Source organism: Oncorhynchus kisutch, linkage group LG17 (genome assembly GCF_002021735.2).
Source record: "Oncorhynchus kisutch isolate 150728-3 linkage group LG17, Okis_V2, whole genome shotgun sequence".
NCBI classification, from domain to species: Eukaryota; Metazoa; Chordata; class Actinopteri; order Salmoniformes; family Salmonidae; genus Oncorhynchus; species Oncorhynchus kisutch.
Genome location: NC_034190.2, coordinates 70,368,577 through 70,393,878, shown reverse-complemented (window position 1 = coordinate 70,393,878; position 25,302 = coordinate 70,368,577). Strand labels below are relative to the sequence as shown.

General features: G+C 42.9%; 1 protein-coding gene across 1 annotated transcript in view; it reads right to left on the bottom strand.

The window, feature by feature from the left end:
* Positions 1-25,302, bottom strand: part of LOC109907047 (plexin-A2-like) — a 414,465-nt gene that overhangs the window by 95,342 nt on the left and 293,821 nt on the right. The window contains 3 exon segments of the mRNA XM_031793327.1: positions 511-628; positions 11,341-11,529; positions 13,891-14,062. Coding sequence (XP_031649187.1) covers positions 511-628; positions 11,341-11,529; positions 13,891-14,062 — 479 coding nt within the window.

Here is a 25,302-nt window from a genome sequence, read left to right as displayed (position 1 = left end):
GCAGTATTTCAACAATCACTAGGCTATGCAGTATTTCAACAATCACTAGGCTATGCAGTATTTCAACAATCACTAGGCTATGCAGTATTTCAACAATCACTAGGCTATGCAGTATTTCAACAATCACTAGGCTATGCAGTATTTCAACAATCACTAGGCTATGCAGTATTTCAACAATCACTAGGCTATGCAGTATTTCAACAATCATTAGGCTATGCAGTATTTCAACAATCAATCAAGCAAAGGCTTCATTATATCAACGGTAGGATTTTCATGACTTATTTTCTGGCTTTCATGATGACAATGGTGATAGACATCAAAGAGAGATAGGAGAAATACTACTACTTCCTCATTCTAAAATGTTTGTGTTCTAATTGCGTTCGGCCAGTTGAGATCAACTTCATTTAGCATTTGTAATACTGTGAATCAGAACAACTAGTGTAATACAACTGGAGAGAAAAAAAACTATAAAAACACTTCATTACTGACTGATAGTGTTTAAAGTCTTACCACGAAGGAGTAGAGCTGGGAAGAGTGAGTCTTGAGCGCAGGTATGCACTCCCCGACACACAGTTGGACTGGTCCAGCTTTGCTGTCTGCTGGAGCAGCATCCATCTCACAGACTATCCTGGAAAACACACAACCTCTCAGGTTAGGGTATTCAAAAACATAATTTATTTTACCCGGTAAGTTGACTGAGAACACATTCTCATTTACAGCAACGACCTGGGGAATAGTTACATGGGAGAGGAGGAATGAGCCAATTGGAAGCTGGTGATGATTAGGTGGCCATGATGGCCAGATTGGGAATTTAGCCAGGACACCAGGGTTAACACCCCTACTCTTATGATAAATGTCATAAGATCTTTAGTGACCACAGAGAGTCAGGACACTCGTTTAATGCTCCATCCGAAAGACAACAACTTACACAGGGCAATGTTCCCAATCACTGTTCTCTGGCATAGGGATATACTGTATATAAACGATCGTTCAAAAGTTTGGGGTCACTTAGAAATGTCCTTGTTTTTGAAAGAAAAGCTACTTTTTTGTCAATTTAAATGACATCAAATTGATTAGAAATACAGTGTAGACATTGTTAATCTTGTAAATGACTATTGTAGCTGATTTGTTATGGAATATTTACATAGGCGTACAGAAGCCCATTATCAGCAACCATCACTCCTATCTTCCAATGGCACATTGTGTTAGCTAATCCAAGTGTATCATTTTAAAAAGGCTAATTGATCATCAGAAAACCCTTTTGCAATTATGTTAGCACAGCTGAAAACTGAAACTCGTCAGTCTATTCTCGTTCTGCAAAATGAAGGCTATTCCATGCAATAAATCATCAAGAAACTGAAGATCTCGTACAATGCTGTGTACTACTCCCTTCACAGAACAGCGTAAACTGGCTCTAACCAGAATAGAAAGAGGAGTGGGAGGCCCCGGTGCACAACTGAGCAAGAGGTACATTAGAGCGTCTAGTTTGAGAAACAGACGCCTCACAAGTCCTCAACTGGCAGCTTCATTAAATAGTACCCACAAAACACCAGTCTCAACGTCAACAGTGAAGAGGCAACCCCGGGATGCTGGACTTCTAGGCAGAGTTGCAAAGAAAAAGCCATATCTCAGACTGGCCAATAAAAATAAAAGATTAAGATGGGCAAAAGAACACAGACAATGGACAGAGATATGGCTTTTTCTTTGCAACTCTGCTCCTCCACCAGTAGTCACAACTCACTACACCCCTCACACCAACAGCCCTATAACTTCCTGGGGAGTGGAGGATACTAGACATCATAAATATCCCTCCACTAACAAGGCCCCTGCTGTGCCGAACAAGCTGTAGTGTCGCCGTAGCAACGTCCAATGTAAATCACAGTGAGGACCCTAGCTGACGCCCCGCTGCTGATCAATACAACTTTATCATACAGCAAGATCAGGAGTCTCCCTCTGCCGGCAGGTGGCCAGATCAAATGACATAATAAAACCAGGATGTCTATCGATCGAAGCTCACAGAGATTAATAAAAACAAGAATCAATCATGATTTTGAGGGAGATGGAGAGAGAGGGAGAGAGAGAGAGAGAGAGGGAGAGAGAGAGAGAGAGAGAGTGAGAGAGAGATGGAGAGAGAGAGATGGAGAGAGAGAGAGAGAGGGAGAGAGAGAGAGAGAGAGAGAGAGAGAGAGAGAGAGAGAGAGAGAGAGAGAGTAGAAAGAGAGAGTAGAAAGAGAGAGAAAAGGAAAAAGATAGAGGGATGGATGGATAGTGGGTAGGCCACATCGTTGTTTCTTCAGTGCTGATCTCCTAAATCACAACTAATGACGCCTAGAGAGCTCCTGGCTGAGTGGAAGAGAGAGACTCCTGGAGGGTTCAGTCCCAGGCAGGGACTACAGTATATCTCCCCTGAGGAGAGAGACTCAGCGGGGCCTTAGTGTGCCGGAGTAGTACCTGGCCCATCTCCTCCATTATGAGGACTGCTACTAATGCCAACTGTCCGCACAACCTGCAACCACTCAAAAGTTTATCATGATCTCTCATAGAGTGAACACTTGACTCAAAGTCTGGCAATAAGAGTCAAGTATCCCCTGCTCAAGAGATGTTGCTGCCTGAAAGGTTGCGAGAAATGACGTGGCTTGTTCTTAACAAGTATCAAAACTATGAATGCTTAGCATTCTGGATGCCTTCTGTCTGATCCAGCCTGTCAGAAAGAGTCTGCTTCTGAGATGACATTGTTCAGAAAGGATGTTTGAGAAAAAAGTGCATTGTGACCCCTTTCTGCTTCCTCAGTGGCTTTTGGTTCGGCATTGAAAAGGGGGGCTAGCTAGGGTTTGTTCCACCTTAGCTGGTCTGACCACTGGTCGGGGACCATTGTAGTGACACACCAGGCGCGTTTGATGGATCCTTTTTGCCTTCTTCTGGTGCCTCTTGTGGGGGAAGTAATCTAGAGGTAATTGAGAGTGATTAGATTACGTTGTGTAGTTTGGGTAATCCAAACATGACTTTACTGATTGCACTTTTGGACAGGTAACTAGTGGCTGTAACTGATTGCATTTGGAGAGTAACCATTTGTGTGATACTGACCCTGTGACTACTATTAGTACTGAACTGCTATTCTCTTACCAATTATATTATTTACACATTTATATTTTTGGAATTTTTTAGTGTCTGTGTTGTATTATGTATAGTATGTCTTTGTTCTGTTTTGCTCTCTCCAACAAGGGTAAGATGGAAAATACAAGATCAATTATATGAAACTGACATGTAAATCTTTGAAAATTATAATAAAAACATTGAACGAGAAAGAGTCTGCTGACTGGAGTACAGTCTGTAATGGAAACCACACTAACAGTCTGACCAAGACAAAACTAACAGGACAGAGAACAAACAGACTGGCAATGTGTGCGAACTTCTGCCAAATCAAGGATCCAGACCACTACCCCCACCTCCCCGCTTTACAACTCTACACCCCTACCCCTTTTCAGTCATACTACTACTGCTGCTACTGTAACGCCCTGAACCAGGGACCCTCTGCACACATCCACAACAGTCACCCTCAAAGCACCGTTACCCATCGCTCCACAAAGGACGTGGCCCCTGCAGAGCAAGGGAAACAACTACTTCAAGGTCTGAGCAGGTGAGTCACCGATTGAAACGCTATTAGCGCGCACCCCGCTAACTAGCTAGCCATTTCACACCGGTTACACTACTACTGCTGCTACTACTACTACTGCTGCTGCTGCTACTACAACTACTACTACTGCAACTACTACTACTGCTGCTACTACTACTACTGCAACTACTACTACTACTACTGCTGATACTACTACTACTGCTGCTGCTACTACTACTACTATTACTATTACTACTACTACTACTGCTGCTACTAACTAGTACTACTACTGCTGCTACTACTTCTACTACTACTACTACTGCTGCTGCTACTACTACTACTACTACTATTACTACTACTACTACTGCTGCTACTAACTAGTACTACTACTGCTGCTACTACCACTAGCACTACTACTACTGCTACTACTACTACTACTACTACTACTGCTGCTGCTGCTGCTACTACTCCTACTGCTGCTACTACTACTGCTACTGCTACTACTGCTACTACTACTACTACTTACTACTACTACTACTACTGCTACTACTACTGTTGCTACTACTACTACTACTGCTGCTACTATTGCTACTACTACTGCTACTACTACTGCTACTACTACTACTACTGCTACTACTACTACTACTACTACTGCTACTACTACTGCTACTACTACTACTACTACTGCTGCTACTACTACTGCTGCTGCTACTACTGCTACTACTACTACTGCTACTACTACTGCTACTACTACTACTACTGCTGCTGCTACTACTGCTGAGGTTGCCAGACAGTCTTCTAATTTCCATCAGACACTGTTTACATTGTGATATAAATGAATTCACTCCAGCAGTGTCCCAATCGGATTAAACTGCTGTCAGATCAGTGCACTGCTGACAAATGGTCCCCTACAGCCAGTGGCATGCAGCGCATTTCAATTACACACACAGCCAGCCAGGGCTGGAGCCAGTCAGATCTCTCCAACCACCTTCAGTACTGCCCCCAAATAAAAATGTACCCAATACAACACCAACTCTACCCAATCTAGCTACCAAAAGATATTCAAAAATGTGCCTCTGCCCACATAACAACAGCCAACATTTTTGCCTCCTAGACATTTACAGTATAAAGTATGCACATCAAAGTACAACCTTTGTTTAATTCATTATTTGTCTTGTGCTTCATTTGCAAGTTTTCTGATTTGCCTCGGAACTGGGAGCTGAGTGTTGAGGTACAAAGGTGTAGTGCTCAGTGGTGTTCAGAGGGCTTGCGAAGTAGGCCAGCGGAGGAATTAAGGTAAAGGACTTCACTCTACTCTGTTCTGCCCTACTCTGTTCTGCTCTACTCTACTCTGTTGTGTGCCAGGCTACCTCTGTTTCAGGGTCTGTACTGCCAACACAAAACTATTGTGTAATTGTTCTCCCATTCATATGGAGGAGAGAGTAGAGTCTGAGTGCTTGTCAGTCTATATGTTTCTTCTGCAACACAGGTATTTTTATGACTCTGCTCTGCAGCCTCCTCTATATTCAAGTCCAGCCATTCTTAAATTATAGGTCACGACCCACAGACCTGTTAATGGTGGGTCGCAACGTGTCAGAGTAAATGTATTATTGTTTCATTAATTACTGGAATTGATTTGGCCAAGCGCATGTGCGCTCTTGGTTCAGTGCGCTCTCTGCTTAGCAGCGGTCTCTGCTCAATTTGGCAGCTGTGCGAGAGGGAGTGGTAGAGGGAGATGCCGTGTGCTTCGCTGTTTGCCTGATCTTTTCTTGAAGATCACTGCGCGACCCACAGCGTTGTTGTTCAGCAGCAGATGATGCTCTGTCAGCCACTGACTTGTCATTCCCACTCGCCATCACTTCTCCACAAGTTCTGACTGAGCTCAATCGTCATGAAACGCAATTACAGCGATGAGATTGTCGTGGAAGAATCAGAATTTGTTGGTAACATATGTAAGATGTTTTATATTCATCAAATGTGTGTAAGTTACTTCTCATCAGAATGGTATTTTTGTATAATACTGTGGCGAGGTTGCAGTTATCTGTTCTATGTCAAGACTAAGTTGCATGGGCCGCAGAGAGGGGAGAGGTCAAAGTGTCATCATGTGTAAACATATATTTTGCTCCACAATGTCTGTGTGCCAGTCAGTGTGTCTGTGTGATCTTGTCCAGGATTGGTTGTATTTAGAATTGGTTGTATCTAAATGACAATTTGATATATGCCTGTTGATATGGAGGATTGGTTTATGGTTCTGAGGTTGAGAGAGGAGACAAAGCTGAACAATGAATTATGCCGATGCTGTCTTATCCTGTGTATCTTTGCTATAAAGGATCCCATTTGCCATTGTGTTGGGACTCTCAACTTTTCATTAGAGATACTGAACTGTTGAAAGTCAAAAGGCTATTGCAATGTGGAAGGGGCTCTCAGAGAATTCATTGAGAGACACTGAATTACCTGAGAGTCACCGGATTGTGATAGAGCTCATATAATTAAAGATGGACTTTGATAACTAACTCTGACGTGTGTGTGTGGTTTGCTCCCATGATTTGGTACATAGAGGAAATTTCCACGACAAGATTCTCTCTCCTGGTTTAATACAAGCTTTGAGAAATAACGAGGAGCGCCCACAATGTGTTTTGTGCATGGAAGTGCTTAGTAATGTGTCTCTCAAAACGAACAAATTACAATGACAGGTCCTGACCAAACATCCACAGTATGATGGTAAACCCAGGGAGTTCTTTCAGAACAGGGCAGAATGCTTCAGGAAACAGTTATTCGACAGTGAAAAACTAAGTCAACTAACAAGGCATTGTCATTTTATAACAGGTGATGATAAGCAGAAATAAGGGAGCGCTATCTCTCATAGTAGTAGATATGAGTTTATCTTTCCATCAGTCCCCAGGCCTTGTACACAGCTAATAGCTAGCATTAGCCAAAGCAACCTAGTTAGCTACTGATGCAATCCCCGGTAACTGTACAGATGGGAAATGAGGCCTGCTGTACATTTTACTGTAGAAATGGTTAAACTAGTCTAGGTTGGAACTGTTGCTGTTTTAAAATAAAACAAGTAATACTTTTTTTTCTGAACTGGAATAAACTGATTGAAGCAAGATGTTTTTTGAGACCAACACAGTTCTGGGTTGCTCATCTGCAGCAGGAAGCGGTCTCCTGCCTGACTGAGAAAGCAGTAGATGTTCAGATCCAGTTTGGCACCACATACCTATGTAAGTCAGGGTTCTCAAGTACAGAAACAGTGTCAATGCTGAGCATCACCTCAGTGATGTACTGTCAAAAACTGATCTCCGATTAGACCTGCTTGTTGAAAACCTTAACCAGCCACACACCTCTCATTAGTAGTGTGTGTCTGTGTGTCTGTGTGTCTCTCTGTGTGTGTGTGTGTGTTCTGGTCTACATCTGTGTGAGGTGATCAATCAGTTTATTCCAGTTCAGAATAAAAATGATTTATTGTATTTTAACAGCAACAGTTCTAAACTAGACAGATATGTAAGAGTGTTTTTAATGGGGTAAAATAAACATGAATAGCTATTTATATGGGTAATTCATTTAATTGCTATTTGTTTTGCCTATATTGCATTTGTTTTAGGTACAAGGGCAATGAAATGTACCGATATTTATGTATAATTGCATATTTTCCCAGGCTGAATTTTTTTAAAGAAACCCTGCTCTACTCTACTCTACTCTACTCTACTTTACTCTACTCTACTCTACTCTACATGTGAGGGACATACTGTACTGACAGAGAGGGTTCTAATTCAGTTCTTACACCTGTCAAGGTGAGGGTTAGGGTCAAGGAGAGGGTGAAGATGGTGAAGATAGAGACAGGGAGGCTGAGAGGTTTACAGTATATATACACCTGTCTAGGTGAAGATAGAGACAGGGAGGCTGAGAGGTGTACAGTATATATACACCTGTCTTGGTGAAGATAGAGACAGGGAGGCTGAGAGGTGTACAGTATATATACACCTGTCTAGGTGAAGATAGAGACAGGGAGGCTGAGAGGTTTACAGTATATATACACCTGTCTTGGTGAAGATAGAGACAGGGAGGCTGAGAGGTGTACAGTATATATACACCTGTCTTGGTGAAGATAGAGACAGGGAGGCTGAGAGGTTTACAGTATATATACACCTGTCTAGGTGAAGATAGAGACAGGGAGGCTGAGAGGTGTACAGTATATATACACCTGTCTAGGTGAAGATAGAGACAGGGAGGCTGAGAGGTTTACAGTATATATACACCTGTCTAGGTGAAGATAGAGACAGGGAGGCTGAGAGGTGTACAGTATATATACACCTGTCTAGGTGAAGATAGAGACAGGGAGGCTGAGAGGTGTACAGTATATATACACCTGTCTAGGTGAAGATAGAGACAGGGAGGCTGAGAGGTTTACAGTATATATACACCTGTCTAGGTGAAGATAGAGACAGGGAGGCTGAGAGGTTTACAGTATATATACACCTGTCTAGGTGAAGATAGAGACAGGGAGGCTGAGAGGTGTACAGTATATATACACCTGTCTTGGTGAAGATAGAGACAGGGAGGCGGAGAGGGTTTACAGTATATATACACCTGTCTAGGTGAAGATAGAGACAGGGAGGCTGAGAGGTTTACAGTATATATACACCTGTCTAGGTGAAGATAGAGACAGGGAGGCTGAGAGGTGTACAGTATATATACACCTGTCTAGGTGAAGATAGAGACAGGGAGGCTGAGAGGTTTACAGTATATATACACCTGTCTAGGTGAAGATAGAGACAGGGAGGCTGAGAGGTGTACAGTATATATACACCTGTCTAGGTGAAGATAGAGACAGGGAGGCTGAGAGGTTTACAGTATATATACACCTGTCTTGGTGAAGATAGAGACAGGGAGGCTGAGAGGTGTACAGTATATATACACCTGTCTAGGTGAAGATAGAGACAGGGAGGCTGAGAGGTGTACAGTATATATACACCTGTCTTGGTGAAGATAGAGACAGGGAGGCTGAGAGGTGTACAGTATATATACACCTGTCTAGGTGAAGATAGAGACAGGGAGGCTGAGAGGTTTACAGTATATATACACCTGTCTTGGTGAAGATAGAGACAGGGAGGCGGAGAGGGTTTACAGTATATATACACCTGTCTAGGTGAAGATAGAGACAGGGAGGCTGAGAGGTTTACAGTATATATACACCTGTCTAGGTGAAGATAGAGACAGGGAGGCTGAGAGGTGTACAGTATATATACACCTGTCTAGGTGAAGATAGAGACAGGGAGGCTGAGAGGTGTACAGTATATATACACCTGTCTTGGTGAAGATAGAGACAGGGAGGCTGAGAGGTGTACAGTATATATACACCTGTCTAGGTGAAGATAGAGACAGGGAGGCTGAGAGGTTTACAGTATATATACACCTGTCTTGGTGAAGATAGAGACAGGGAGGCTGAGAGGTGTACAGTATATATACACCTGTCTAGGTGAAGATAGAGACAGGGAGGCTGAGAGGTGTACAGTATATATACACCTGTCTTGGTGAAGATAGAGACAGGGAGGCTGAGAGGTGTACAGTATATATACACCTGTCTAGGTGAAGATAGAGACAGGGAGGCTGAGAGGTTTACAGTATATATACACCTGTCTTGGTGAAGATAGAGACAGGGAGGCTGAGAGGTGTACAGTATATATACACCTGTCTTGGTGAAGATAGAGACAGGGAGGCTGAGAGGTATACAGTATATATACACCTGTCTTGGTGAAGATAGAGACAGGGAGGCTGAGAGGTGTACAGTATATATACACCTGTCTTGGTGAAGATAGAGACAGGGAGGCTGAGAGGTGTACAGTATATATACACCTGTCTTGGTGAAGATAGAGACAGGGAGGCTGAGAGGTTTACAGTATATATACACCTGTCTAGGTGAAGATAGAGACAGGGAGGCTGAGAGGTGTACAGTATATATACACCTGTCTAGGTGAAGATAGAGACAGGGAGGCTGAGAGGTTTACAGTATATATACACCTGTCTAGGTGAAGATAGAGACAGGGAGGCTGAGAGGTGTACAGTATATATACACCTGTCTAGGTGAAGATAGAGACAGGGAGGCTGAGAGGTGTACAGTATATATACACCTGTCTAGGTGAAGATAGAGACAGGGAGGCTGAGAGGTGTACAGTATATATACACCTGTCTTGGTGAAGATAGAGACAGGGAGGCGGAGAGGGTTTACAGTATATATACACCTGTCTAGGTGAAGATAGAGACAGGGAGGCTGAGAGGTTTACAGTATATATACACCTGTCTAGGTGAAGATAGAGACAGGGAGGCTGAGAGGTGTACAGTATATATACACCTGTCTAGGTGAAGATAGAGACAGGGAGGCTGAGAGGTTTACAGTATATATACACCTGTCTAGGTGAAGATAGAGACAGGGAGGCTGAGAGGTGTACAGTATATATACACCTGTCTAGGTGAAGATAGAGACAGGGAGGCTGAGAGGTTTACAGTATATATACACCTGTCTTGGTGAAGATAGAGACAGGGAGGCTGAGAGGTGTACAGTATATATACACCTGTCTAGGTGAAGATAGAGACAGGGAGGCTGAGAGGTGTACAGTATATATACACCTGTCTTGGTGAAGATAGAGACAGGGAGGCTGAGAGGTGTACAGTATATATACACCTGTCTAGGTGAAGATAGAGACAGGGAGGCTGAGAGGTTTACAGTATATATACACCTGTCTTGGTGAAGATAGAGACAGGGAGGCGGAGAGGGTTTACAGTATATATACACCTGTCTAGGTGAAGATAGAGACAGGGAGGCGGAGAGGGTTTACAGTATATATACACCTGTCTAGGTGAAGATAGAGACAGGGAGGCTGAGAGGTTTACAGTATATATACACCTGTCTAGGTGAAGATAGAGACAGGGAGGCTGAGAGGTGTACAGTATATTACCTGTTAGAGAACTGCTATGACAGGGATGGCTCAATTTGAGTCCAAATCTGAAAGGTCTATATACACCTGTCTAGATGAGGGGAGTGTATCCACAATGCATTGCTCTCCTGACTCGTACTGACTTGTACCTAGTCTATTTGTGGGAGGCAGCAGGAAGCAGGAAGCCAATTATTAACCAGGGTTAATGTGCTCTCTGCTGTACCAGACAATCATAACCAGTAAACAAAGGTAAACACATACAGATGTTCTGGGACTGACAGTGTGTGTGTGTCTATGTGTGTGTGTGCGCGTGCGTGAGGCATGGGCTAACTTCCTGTACAGGAAAACAACAGGCAGACTGCTGGCCCAGCTCCAGTCATAATTAAGAGTTGTCTCTCTGGTGTGTGTGTGTGTCTGAGCTGCCAGCTTGTGTTAGAAAGTCCTGTCTCATGCATACAGCCACAAGGGCTTGAGAGTTAATAGAATTAGGCCTATGTGATGTTAATTTTCTCTCAGTGGTCAGAAAGCTGCAGACTTGTATGGCTGTTGTTGGCTAGTCTTAACATGGTAAAGAATGTCTTCAACGGAGATCATTTGTTGTGAAGATAATAAACGATTTCCCCTTTTTAGGTCACTCTATTTCAAGGCCTCGTCTGTCATTATTCCATTACTGTTCTGTGTAAACATTTTCCATTCACTTAGCCTTCAACAGAATACACATTGTGGGAACGTCCAAGGTTAGAGTTAAGGCTAGGTTAATGTGTGTGTGTGTGTATGTGTGTGTTGACTTACTGCTCAGCGATAATGTAGCCTTCCTCCACAGGGGAACACTTAACCCCAGCCACCTTCACGTTGTCCACCATCTCACTGAATGCCAGGCCCAGGTTCATGCCATGGATGGTCACCCTGGTACCCCCCTCTGGAGGGCCTGCTACTGGGGTCACCTGCAGGGGAGAGAGGTCAGAGATGGAGAAACAGTGTCTTCATGCTTTCATTCATATGATTAAATAGAACACTATGCCATTCTATAGTAATATGGTATTCTCTGACAATCGATGGTTTTGAAGATGACGAACATAATATGATATTGTATATCTCTAGGCTTTCCATCTCACCAAATGGATTAGGAGAGATCCACACTGCATGTAGCAGGTCAGAGGGAGTCTGAACAGAAATTCAAAGCATTTTCAACCTTCCCACCCCAACCATACATTTCAGAAAACAGGTACGATGTCATCAGACCAGAGCACACTGAACAGAGGGTACTAATTGAACCTACATCATTATTCCTGGAAAGACAATGTCATAGTCCACTTCACATTCACACAAAAACACAAGCCTCCCAGATAGACCTTAACTACCAGCACCATCTTCTAATCTACTTTACACCAGTACACTGAGCATGAGTTATGCATGAATTAAAGCACAGAAAAGAACTTGGCCAAACATAAAAACTTGGACAGTGCATTAACATTCTGGATACCTGCCTCGTCCCCTGATCTGCTGCTGCTGTTGCCATGAGTGATAAATCTAACAAGATGCCTTATTAGTGCTCAGTGCAGCCCACCTTGTAATAAAATACAATATGGCCGCCCAGCGTGACCTTGGCGCTAGGTGGCATGCTGCCTTCTGTGCTGCACAGCCCATCTGAGGTGAGGAGCTGGCTGCTGTCCAGTGTGTGTGAGGAGGAGGAGAGGAGGAGGAGAGGAGGAGGAGAGAAGGAGGAGAGAAGGAGGAGAGAAAAGGAAAAGAAAAGAAGAGAGAGGAGAAGAGAGGAGCAGGAAGAGGGGACATACACTACCATCTCCGTGTGAGCTCACAGCCTCTAGATACACAATCAATATGCCATTAGCGGGCATGCATGCTGAAGTAAAAACAACACGAGCACCCAGCATTTTATTAGCGGCGCCTGCTCTCTCTCTACCCCCCTCTGAAACTGTGTGCTCACTAGTGCGTTGCGCTAACCCAGTGGGACGTGCATTGTAATCTAGATTTAGTGGACATTACAGTAATTGTTCTGGATGTAAAGTAAGTGTGTCACTGCACTGCCTGAGGGTCTGAATAGATTCATGTTTTATTGCTGCTTGGGTATGCTGGGTACGGGAGGACAGAGTGGAGAGAGGAGGCCTGGCTAAATATATCCATGTCAGACCATGGCTGCAGCAATCCGGAACGACGTAGGGATAGTTACATAACAAATGGAGGGAATTGAATGCCTCAGAGAGAGAGAGAGGTAGAGACAGGGAAGGACAGAGAGAGACAGACACAGGTAGAAAGAGAGGACGAAGAAGGGGGTGAATAGAATAAGATTTTGTGTGCCCCTCTGGTAGGTGTGGCAGCTAAATTACAATGATGATGATGATGATGATGATGATGCATACAGTATCTCTACTGAAAGGGTGTGACACTCTCCTAGCCAGGGGCTATAATACAACTCTTCCAATGACAGGCGGGACATGGGATATAACTTTAAGAAATGCATGTTACCCATATCACTGAGCTTCCATTGACAGAAAGAGGCTTGATTCATCAGATTAGTATAAATATCACTTTCAAAGCCGTCAAAGACTCATCCTCAAAGCCTTGGTGAGCAGAGACACTCCATGTCTGACCATGGCGCTTTCTGAGTGGCAGACGGACAATGGGATGATACCCACAGAAGTCCCAAAGGACTGATTCCAGAACTGTGGTTACATGGTGACATGCTAACCCACTCCTAATGAACAAAGACAGACTGCGATCTGGCTCAGGCTGCAGTGTGTGCGTGTGTGTGTGTGTGTGTGTGTGTGTGTGTGTGTGTGTGTGTGTGTGTGAGTGAGTGAGTGAGTGAGTGAGTGAGTGAGAGAGAGAATTCATGCTACATCCTCCTCTCGGCTCTCTCGTTTCCTTTCAGGCTAGGTGACAAACTTCTCCACTCCAGGTGCCAGCCACTCGCCAGCCTGCCTGTTTGTCTTTATGCTAAACACTGACTCTCTACTCTCCCAGCCCCAACCAGGCAAGAGGAGGAGGAGAGGATTGTTCATTGGGCATGCACACACCCCCTGTCGCCCAGCGTCCCCTCTCGTCCCTGCCTCCGCAGCTCCACGCTCCCTCTGTAATCCTTTTAAGAGGAGCTCCACTGCCCACACGGCTTTGTCACACTGTGTCAATGGACGGTAATTCCCAGAAAACAGCCGGCCGGCCGGCCAGGCAGAACCAGCTCACACATGCCCACTTCCTGTCCCTCAGACACAGGTCCAGGGATGTAAAGGGTGGGCCGGTGGGGGGCAAATGTTCACTTCCTGTCCCTCAGACACAGGTCCAGGGATGTAAAGGGTGGGCCTGTGGGGGGCACATGCCCACTTCCTGTCCCTCAGACACAGGTCCAGGGATGTAAAGGGTGGGCCTGTGGGGGGGCACATGCCCACTTCCTGTCCCTCAGACACAGGTCCAGGGATGTAAAGGGTGGGCCTGTGGGGGGCACATGCCCACTTCCTGTCCCGCAGACACAGGTCCAGGGATGTAAAGGGTGGGCCTGTGGGGGGCACATGCCCACTTCCTGTCCCTCAGACACAGGTCCAGGGATGTAAAGGGTGGCCCTGTGGGGGGCACATGCCCACTTCCTGTCCCTCAGACACAGGTCCAGGGATGTAAAGGGTGGGCCTGTGGGGGGCACATGCCCACTTCCTGTCTACCTCACAGAACTTGAGGTCCGAAGAAATTTCATGATCCGGAGAAAGTATAAAAGATCGGCGAAGAATCCAGCTACGAACTGGTCCGTTTGTTACAACTTGGGGAAGCTCATGGGAGACGGTGTGGCCACATTACCATAACGCTGTTTATATAATAGCCTCAGATATGAGTTTTACATCTAATTGTTGTATAAGATGAATGAGTGAGTATGATACTGTTTGTAAAATGTGATTTTGGACTGTTTAATGAATGAAACTCCAATTCCCTTTTGAGTTTAACTAAATCAGAGGACCGTCCATGAGCCCAGTTAGGGTCGGGCATCCTGGGACAGGCCCTTTTCTGCAATTCTGAATAAAACCCCAACTTTGAGAAATGATCACCAGACCATGTTTTTCTCCATTAGGAGGGGACAAAGGTTGTAGACCATTGCTGAATCTTTTAACCATACCACGTGGTTAAACTCTTAGACTATCGATACCGACAGAATAAGAACAAGTCTTTGATATTAATTACTAGTCTGCAGCTAGGAATTCGGAATCATTGAATGCGAAGAACGACAACCGCCGAAACAATCATTCTATAACAAATGAATGAATGTCACTCTGAACTATCCCCTCTAACCAAGACAGAGAGAGAGACAGAGAGAGAGAGAGGACGAAACTCTCCAACAGAAACAAACTTTTCACCAGCGATCAAGACGACACACTGAGCGTAAATATATATATATATATATTGATTGCAATTGTTCGCGAATGAGTGAGCGTTCATGTGCAAAGGATTAGTATTTCAATTGTTATAATTATCACTCTGTAGTGACTTCTTAGTCGACCCCCACTTTCTCTTTTGTCTAACAAGCCGCCATGCCGGTTTAGCCCACTAGGGCACATTCTCCTATCATTTCTTGTAACCATATTTACTGTTTGTTTATGCATTTCTGTGAATTACTTAGTTAGTAATACATAAATTATTTAATTGATGTATGGATGACTCATAGTGAAGACTGGGTTCGTGCAGATAACCAACAATTTACGATGTCTGGAATGAGACTAACGTGAGGTAAAGTAAATAATTAATTAATTCGAAAACTAATTGATCAGATAAAATATCTGAAAAGTTATTTTAGGAAATGATAACTTTGTAATCTGAATATTTTTCCTTGGTGCCCCACCTTCCTAGTTAATTACAGTTACATGATTAATCAGTTGATCGCGTAATACTAATTACAGAGAATCTTTGATAAGAACTATAAGTCTTCAATGCAATGATAGTAAAGACACGACAATGGAGAAGTGTGGTAGAAAAGAAGGAGAAAGTGTCGAGGCAGTGAGATTGACCTACAAGGAGAAGACGAGAGGAATTCCTATTCTAATCCATTAAAAGAACCTCAGAGAAACAGGAAGTCTCTTTAGTAGATATTCCCCAGTCAGTAGAGTAGGGTGATCCTCTGTTGCTCAGTTGGTAGAACATGGCGCTTGTAATGCCAGGCTAGTGGGTTAAATTCCTGGGACCACCTGTACATAAATCGTATGCGAGCATGACTATAAGTTCCTTTGGATAAAATTGTCTGCAAAATGGCATATATTACAGAGAAAGGGAGGAGTGGCCTATAAGAACAACCTGGCATTGCTAAGTGCTGTGTTTTTATATTCAGCTGAAGTCATGGTGGGAAAAATGGTGCTCATCTAGTCTAGGCCAAACTCAATAGAGGCTGTAGAAAAGTAATCCGTGCTAGCTTTAAGGGGAGTTAGAACACAACGTCTGAAGCTCAATGACAATCTACATTCGAGAGAGAGAGAGAGAGGGAGAGAGAGAGAGAGAGAGAGAGAGAGAGAGAGAGAGAGAGAGGGAGAGAGAGAGAGAGAGAGAGAGGGAGAGAGAGGGAGAGAGAGAGAGAGAGAGAGAGGGAGAGAGAGAGAGAGAGAGAGAGAGAGAGAGAGAGAGAGAGAGAGAGAGAGAGAGAGAGAGAGAGAGAGAGAGGCTTTGAGCTGTGTCATCTGTATCATCTTATAATGGCAGACAGCACTCTGTACTCTCATGTGAACAGGCCTTAATGTAGGCTTCACTAGTACTTTCTCTCGCTGTGTTTTAGGCTTCCCATATCTCAGATAAAAGTGGTTTCTGATTACATTCAAACTAAGCAGCCTGAGGTAAAAAATACAAAGTGAAAGTGTGTTAGATCTGTTATCTCTGAAGCTACTATATGGTATGACTATGAGCATGTGTAGCATCTGAATAGCCGTGATAGATCCACTCCCAGTGTATTAACGACACATCTTGCACCAGACCTGAGAGCTGTCTTTGGGTCTTTGCTGGTAGTCTTTGCAGGTAGTTCAGGCATGTCGGATTTCATTGTGACTAGTGTTTAACGGACTTGATAAAACCCACTTATCACTTGTTCTCCACGAATAAACTACACACTAAATACTTCATAGACCCTTAAAAGTATTGTAGCCTGCCGAGAGATACAGACACTGCCGAGACATACAGGCACAGACAAAAATTGTTTTAGCATATAAAAGGAAAAGAGAGGAGAAATAATGGGAGGAGAACAGGAATGATGAGAGGGAGGGAGTAATGTCCTTTAAAAGGAATGATGAGAGGGAGGGAGTAATGTCCTTTAACAGGAATGATGAGAGGGAGGGAGTAATGTCCTTTAACAGGAATGACGAGAGGGAGGGAGTAATGTCCTTTAACAGGAATGACGAGAGGGAGGGAGTAATGTCCTTTAACAGGAATGACGAGAGGGAGGGAGTAATGTTCTTTAACAGGAATGATGAGAGGGAGGGAGTAATGTTCTTTAACAGGAATGATGAGAGGGGAGGGAGTAATGTCCTTTAACCAGGAATGACGAGAGGGAGGGAGTAATGTCCTTTAACAGGAATGACGAGAGGGAGGGAGTAATGTCCTTTAACAGGAATGACGAGAGGGAGGGAGTAATGTTCTTTAACAGGAATGATGAGAGGGAGGGAGTAATGTTCTTTAACAGGAATGATGAGAGGGAGGGAGTAATGTTCTTTAACAGGAATGATGAGAGGGAGGGAGTAATGTCCTTTAACAGGAATGATGAGAGGGAGGGAAGTAATGTCCTTTAAACAGGAATGATGAGAGGGAGGGCAGTAATGTCTTTAAACAGGAATGATGAGAGGAGGAGTAATGTCCTTTAACCAGGAATGATGAGAGGGAGTAATGTTCTTTAACAGGAATGATGAGAGGGAGGGAGTTAATGTCCTTTAACAGGAATGATGAGAGGTGAGAGAATAATGTTCTATTAACAGGAATGATGAGAGGGAGGGAGTAATGTCCTTTAACAGGAATGATGAGAGGGAGGGAGGTTCTTTACAGAATGATGAAGGAGGAGTGATGTTTTTTTTAGGAAGAGAGTAAGAGTTCCTTTATGTTTTTTTAAGGGAGGGTAGAATGTTTTTTAGTTTTCTTTATTTAGAGGGATGAGAGGGAGGGAGTAATGTTTTTTAATTTTTTTTGTAAGATTTTAAGTTTTAACAGGAATGTTTAACAGATGATGAGATTTTTAATAGTTCTTTAAAGATGAGAGAGGAGGGAGTAATGTTTTTTTTAACAGGAATGAAGAGAGGGAGGGAGTAATGTTCTTTAAAGGAATGATGAAGTAAAGTTTTGTTCTTTAAAGGAATGATGAGAGGGGAGGATTATTGTTCTTTAAAAGGACTTAAAGGAAAGAAAGTTTTTAGTAGTGAGTAATGTTTTCCTTTAAAGGAATGATGAGAGGGAGAGATTATTTTTAATGATGACGAGGAGTATATGGTTTGACGAGAGAGGGAGTAATGTTCTTTAACAGGAATGATGAGAGGAGGGAGTAATGTTCTTTAACAGGAATGATGAGAGGGAGGGAGTAATGTTCTTTAACAGGAATGATGAGAGGGAGGGAGTAATGTTCTTTAACAGGAATGATGAGAGGGAGGGAGTAATGTTCTTTAACAGGAATGATGAGAGGGAGTAATGTTCTTTAACAGGAATGATGAGAGGGAGAGAATAATGTTCTTTAACAGGAATGATGAGAGGGAGGGAGTAATGTCCTTTAACAGGAATGATGAGAGGGAGAGAGTAATGTTCTTTAACAGGAATGATGAGAGGGAGAGAATAATGTTCTTTAACAGGAATGATGAGAGGGAGGGAGTAATGTTCTTTAACAGGAATGATGAGAGGGAGAGAGTAATGTTCTTTAACAGGAATGATGAGAGGGAGAGAGTAATGTTCTTTAACAGGAATGATGAGAGGGACGGAGTAATGTTCTTTAACAGGAATGATGAGAGGGAGGGAGTAATGTTCTTTAACAGGAATGACGAGAGGGAGGGAGTAATGTTCTTTAACAGGAATGACGAGAGGGAGGGAGTAATGTTCTTTAACAGGAATGATGAGAGGGAGGGAGTAATGTTCTTTAACAGGAATGATGAGAGGGAGGGAGTAATGTTCTTTAACAGGAATGATGAGAGGGAGGAGTAATGTTCTTTAACAGGAATGATGAGAGGGAGGGAGTAATGTTCTTTAACAGGAATGATGAGAGGGAGAGAGTAATGTTCCTTAACAGGAATGATGAGAGGGAGAGAGGAATGTTCTTTAACAGGAATGACGAGAGGGAGAGAGTAATGTTCTTTAACAGGAATGATGAGAGGGAGTGAGTAATGTTCTTTAACAGGAATGACGAGAGGGAGTAATGTTCTTTAACAGGAATGACGAGAGGGAGGGAGTAATGTTCTTTAACAGGAATGATGAGAGGGAAAGAGTAATGTTCTTTAACAGGAATGATGAGAGGGAGTAATGTTCTTTAACAGGAATGATGAGAGGGAGGGAGTATGTTCTTTAACAGGAATGATGAGAGGGAGTAATGTTCTTTTACAGGAATGATGAGAGGGAGGGAGTAATGCTCTTTAACAGGAATGATGAGAGGGAGGGAGTAATGTTCTTTAACAGGAATGATGAGAGGGAGGGTGTAATGTTCTCTAACAGGAATGATGAGAGAGACGGAGTAATGTTCTTTAACAGGAATGACGAGAGGGAGAGAGTAATGTTCTTTAACAGGAATGACGAGAGGGAGGGAGTAATGTTTTTAACAGGAATGATGAGAGGGAGGGTGTAATGCTTCTTTTAACAGGAATGACGAGAGGGAGGGAGTAATGTTCTTTAACAGGAATGATGAGAGGTAGGGTGTAATGTTCTTTAACAGGAATGATGAGAGAGACGGAGTAATGTTCTTTAACAGGAATGACGACAGGGAGAGAGTAAATGTTCTTTAACAGGAATGATGAGAGGAGGGAGTAATGTTCTTTAACAGGAATGATGAGAGGGAGGGTGTAATGTTCTTTAACAGGAATGATGAGAGGGAGGGAGTAATGTTCTTTAACAGGAATGATGAGAGGGAGAGAGTAATGTTCTTCAACAGGAATGATGAGAGGGACAGAGTAATGTTCTTTAACAGGAATGATGAGAGGGAGGGAGTAATGTTCTTTAACAGGAATGATGAGAGAGAGGGAGTAATGTTCTTTAGCAGGAATGATGAGAGGGAGGGTGTAATGTTCTCTAACAGGAATGATGAGAGAGACAGAGTAATGTTCTTTAACAGGAATGACGAGAGGGAGAGAGTAATGTTCTTTAACAGGAATGATGAGAGGGAGAGAGTAATATTCTTTAACAGGAATGACGAGAGGGAGAGAGTAATGTTCTTTAACAGGAATGATGAGAGGGAGGGAGTAATGTTCTTTAACAGGAATGACGAGAGGGAGTAATGTTCTTTAACAGGAATGACGAGAGGGAGAGAATAATGTTCTTTAACAGGAATGATGAGAGGGAGAGAGTAATGTTCTTTAACAGGAATGATGAGAGGGAGAGAGTAATGTTCTTTAACAGGAATGATGAGAGGGAGGGAGTAATGTTCTTTAACAGGAATGATGAGAGGGAGAAAGTAATGTTTTTTTAACAGGAATGATGAGAGGGAGGGTGTAAAGTTCTTTAACAGCAATGATGAGAGGGAGGAGGTAATGTTCTTTAACAGGAATGATGAGAGGGAGAGAGTAATGTTCTTTAACAGGAATGATGAGAGGGGGAGAGTAATGTTCTTTAACAGGAATGACGAGAGGGAGGGGAGTAATGTTCTTTAACAGGAATGATGAGAGGGAGGGTGTAATGTTCTTTAACAGCAATGATGAGAGGGAGGGAGTAATGTTCTTTAACAGGAATGATGAGAGGGAGGGTGTAATGTTTCTTAACAGGAATGACGAGAGGGAGGGAGTAATGTTCTTTAACAGGAATGATGAGAGGTAGGGTGTAATGTTTCTTTAACAGGAATGATGAGAAGAGACGGAGTAATGTTCTTTAACAGGAATGACGACAGGGAGAGAGTAATGTTCTTTAACAGGAATGATGAGAGGGAGGGAGTAATGTTCTTAACAGGAATGATGAGAGGGAGGGTGTAATGTTCTTTAACAGGAAATGATGAGAGGAGGGAGTATGTTCTTTAACAGGAATGATGAGAGGGAGAGAGTAATGTTCTTCAACAGGAATGATGAGAGGGACAGAGTAATGTTCTTTAACAGGAATGATGAGAGGGAGGGAGTAATGTTCTTTAACAGGAATGATGAGAGAGAGGGAGTAATGTTCTTTAGCAGGAATGATGAGAGGGAGGGTGTAATGTTCTCTAACAGGAATGATGAGAGAGACAGAGTAATGTTCTTTAACAGGAATGACGAGAGGGAGAGAGTATGTTCTGTAACAGGAATGATGAGAGGGAGAGGTAATATTCTTTAACTGGGACTGACGGAGAGGAGAGGAGTAATGTTCTTTAACAGGAATGATGAGAGGGAGGGAGTAATGTTCTTTAACAGGAATGACGAGAGGGAGAGGTAATGTTCTTTAACAGGAATGACGAGAGGGAGAGAATAATGTTCTTTAACAGGAATGATGAGAGGGAGAGAGTAATGTTCTTTAACAGGAATGATGAGAGGGAGAGAGTAATGTTTCTTTAACAGGAATGAGAGAGGGAGGGAGTAATGTTCTTTAACAGGAATGATTGAGAGGGAGAAAGTATGTTTTTTAACAGGAATGATGAGAGGGAGGGCTGTAATGTCTTTACAACAATGATGAGAGGGAGGAGTAATGTTCTTTAACAGGAATGATGAGAGGGAGAGAGTAATGTTCTTTAACAGGAATGATGAGAGGGGGAGAGTAATGTTCTTTAACAGGAATGACAGAGGGAGGAGTAATGTTCTTTTAACAGGAATGATGAGAGGGAGGGTGTAATGTTCTTTAACAGCAATGATGAGAGGGAGGGAGTTAATGTTCTTTAACAGGAATGATGAGAGGGAGGAGTAATGTTTCTTTACACAGGAATTGTTAGGGAGAGAGAATGTTTCTTTAACAGGAATGACGAGAGGAGAGAGTAATGTTCTTTAACAGGATGATGAGAGGGAGGGAGTAATGTCTTAACAGGAATGACGCAGAGGGAGTAATGTTCTTTAACGGAATAATGACGGAGAGGGGAGGGAGAATGTTTCTTTAAACAGGAATGGATTGAGAGGAGGAGTAATGTTCTTTAACAGGAATGATGAGAGGGAGTAGTAATGTTCTTTAACAGGAATGATGAGAGGGAGGGAGTAATGTTCTTTAACAGGAATGATGAGAGAGGGAGGAGTAATGTCTTTAACAGGAATGATGAGAGGGAGGGAGTAATGTCCTTTAACAGGAATGATGAGAGGGAGGGAGTAATGTTCTTTAACAGGAATGATGAGAGGGAGGGAGTAATGTCCTTTAACAGGAATGATGAGAGGGAGGGAGTAATGTTCTTTAACAGGAATGATGAGAGGGAGGGGAGTAATTGATCTTTAACCAGGAATGATGAGAGGGAGGGAGTAATGTTCTTTAACAGGAATGATGAGAGGGAGGGAGTAATGTTCTTTTTAACAGGAATGATTTGAGAGGGAGGGAGTAATGTTCTTTAACAGGAATGATGAGAGGGAGGGAGTAAAAGTAATGTCTTTAACAGGAATGATGAGAGGGAGTAATGTTCTTTAACAGGAATGATGAGAGGGAGAAGAATTAATGTTCTTTAACAGGAATGATGAGAGGGAGGGAGTAATGTTCTTTAACAGGAATGACGAGAGGGAGGGAGTAATGTTCTTTAACCAGGAATGACGGAGAGGGCAGGGAGTAATGTTCTTTAACAGGAATGACGAGAGGGAGGGAGTAATGTTCTTTAACAGGAATGACGAGAGGGAGGGAGTAATGTTCTTTAACAGGAATGATGAGAGGGAGGGTGTATGTCTTTAACAGGAATGATGAGAGGGAGGAGGTAATGTTCTTTAACAGGAATGATGAGAGGGAGAGAGTAATGTTCTTTAACAGGAATGATGAGAGGGGGAGAGTAATGTTCTTTAACAGGAAATGACGAGAGGGAGGGAGTAATGTTCTTTAACAGGAATGATGAAGGGAGGGTGTAATGTTCTTTAACAAGTCAATTGATGAGGAGGGAGGGAGTAATGTTCTTTAACAGGAATGATGAGAGGGAGAGGAGTAATGTTCTTTAACAGGAATGATGAGAGGGAGAGAGAGGAATGTTCTTTAACAGGAATGACGAGAGGGAGAGAGTAATGTTCTTTAACAGGAATGATGAGAGGGAGGGGAGTAATGTTCTTTAACAGGAATGACGAGAGGGAGTAATGTTCTTTAACAGGAATGACGAGAGGGAGGGAGTAATGTTCTTTAACAGGAATGAGTGAGAGGGAAAGAGTAATGTTCTTTAACAGGAATGACGAGAGGGAGGGAGTAATGTTCTTTAACAGGAATGATGAGAGGGAGTAATGTTCTTTAACAGGAATGATGAGAGGGAGGGAGTAATGTTCTTTAACAGGAATGATGAGAGGGAGTAATGTTCTTTAACAGGAATGATGAGAGGGAGGGAGTAATGCTCTTTAACAGGAATGATGAGAGGGAGGGAGTAATGTTCTTTAACACGAATGATGAGAGGGAGGGTGTAATGTTCTCTAACAGGAATGATGAGAGAGACGGAGTAATGTTCTTTAACAGGAATGACGAGAGGGAGAGAGTAATGTTCTTTAACAGGAATGACGAGAGGGAGGGAGTAATGTTCTTTAACAGGAATGATGAGAGGGAGGGTGTAATGTTCTTTAACAGGAATGACGAGAGGGAGGGAGTAATGTTCTTTAACAGGAATGATGAGAGGTAGGGTGTAATGTTCTTTAACAGGAATGATGAGAGAGACGGAGTAATGTTCTTTAACAGGAATGACGACAGGGAGAGAGTAATGTTCTTTAACAGGAATGATGAGAGGGAGGGAGTAATGTTCTTTAACAGGAATGATGAGAGGGAGGGTGTAATGTTCTTTAACAGGAATGATGAGAGGGAGGGAGTAATGTTCTTTAACAGGAATGATGAGAGGGAGAGAGTAATGTTCTTTAACAGGGAATGATGAGAGGGACGGAGTAATGTTCTTTAACAGGAATGATGAGAGGGAGGGAGTAATGTTCTTTAACAGGAATGAGAGAGAGAGGGAGTAATGTTCTTTAGCAGGAATGATGAGAGGGAGGGTGTAATGTTTCTCTAACAGGAATGATGAGAGAGACAGAGTAATGTTCTTTAACAGGAATGACGAGAGGGAGAGAGTAATGTTTTTTAACAGGAATGATGAGAGGGAGAGAGTAATGTTCTTTAACAGGAATGACGAGAGGGAGAGAGTAATGTTCTTTAAACAGGAATGATGAGAGGGAGGGAGTATGTTCTTTAACAGGAATGACGAGAGGGAGTAATGTTTCTTTAACAGGAATGACGAGAGGGAGAGAATAATGTTCTTTAACAGAATGATGAGAGGGAAGAGAGTAATGTTCTTTAACAGGAATGATGAGAGGGAGAGAGTAATGTTCTTTAACAGGAATGATGAGAGGGAGGGAGTAATGTTCTTTAACAGGAATGATGAGAGGGAGAGAGTAATGTTTTTTAACAGGAATGATGAGGGGAGGGTGTAATGTTCTTTAACAGGAATGATGAGAGGGAGGGAGTAATGTTCTTTAACAGGAATGATGAGAGGGAAGAGAGTAATGTTCTTTTAACGGAATGATGAGAGGGAGAGAGTAATGTTCTTTAACAGGAATGATGAGAGGGAGGGAGTAATGTTCTTTAACAGGAATGACGAGAGGGAGAGAGTATTGTTCTTTAACAGGAATGATGAGAGGGAGGGTGTAATGTTCTTTAACAGCAATGATGAGAGGGAGGGAGTAATGTTCTTTAACAGGAATGATGAGAGGAGAGAGTAATGTTCTTTAAAGGATGATGAGAGGGGGAGAGTAATGTTCTTTAACAGGAATGACTGAGAGGGAGAGAGTAATGTTCTTTAACAGGAATGACGAGAGGGAGAGAGTAATGTTCTTTAACAGGAATGATGAGAGGCGAGGGAGTAATGTTCTTTAACAGGAATGACGAGAGGGAGTAATGTTCTTTAACAGGGAATGACGAGAGGGAGAGAGTAATGTTCTTTAACAGGAATGACGAGAGGGAGGGAGTAATGTTCTTTAACAGGAATGATGAGATGGGAGGAGAAATGTTCTGTAACAGGAATGCGAGAGGGGTAATGTTCTTTAACAGGAATGATGAGAGGGAGGAGTAATGTTTCTTTAACAGGAATGACGAGAGGGAGTAATGTTCTTTAACAGGAATGACGAGAGGGAGGGAGTAATGTTCTTTAACAGGAATGATGAGAGGGAGAGAGTAATGTTCTTTATAGTTTCTCCTCTTGTTTCTCCACTGGGCAGCTAAGACTAAGGCTGTGTGAAAGGAGGGATTTCAAGTGTTAGTTCACGAAAGGCAAGTTCCTTCCCATGATGCCTTTCTAGACCTTTAATCCCAGCTTCATGTGATGCTGTTCCCTCTGGTGTTAGAGAGGCTTATATCTGTTCAATATTAATGCATGTGCCGTGGTGTGTGTAGGGGGGGGGGGGGCGTTCAGGCAGGGCACCTAATAGAATATATATATTCAAAACGAGAGTCTTCTGGGAGACTAATAACCATGTATGTATACAAATCAGATCATGATTGGGACTTTGT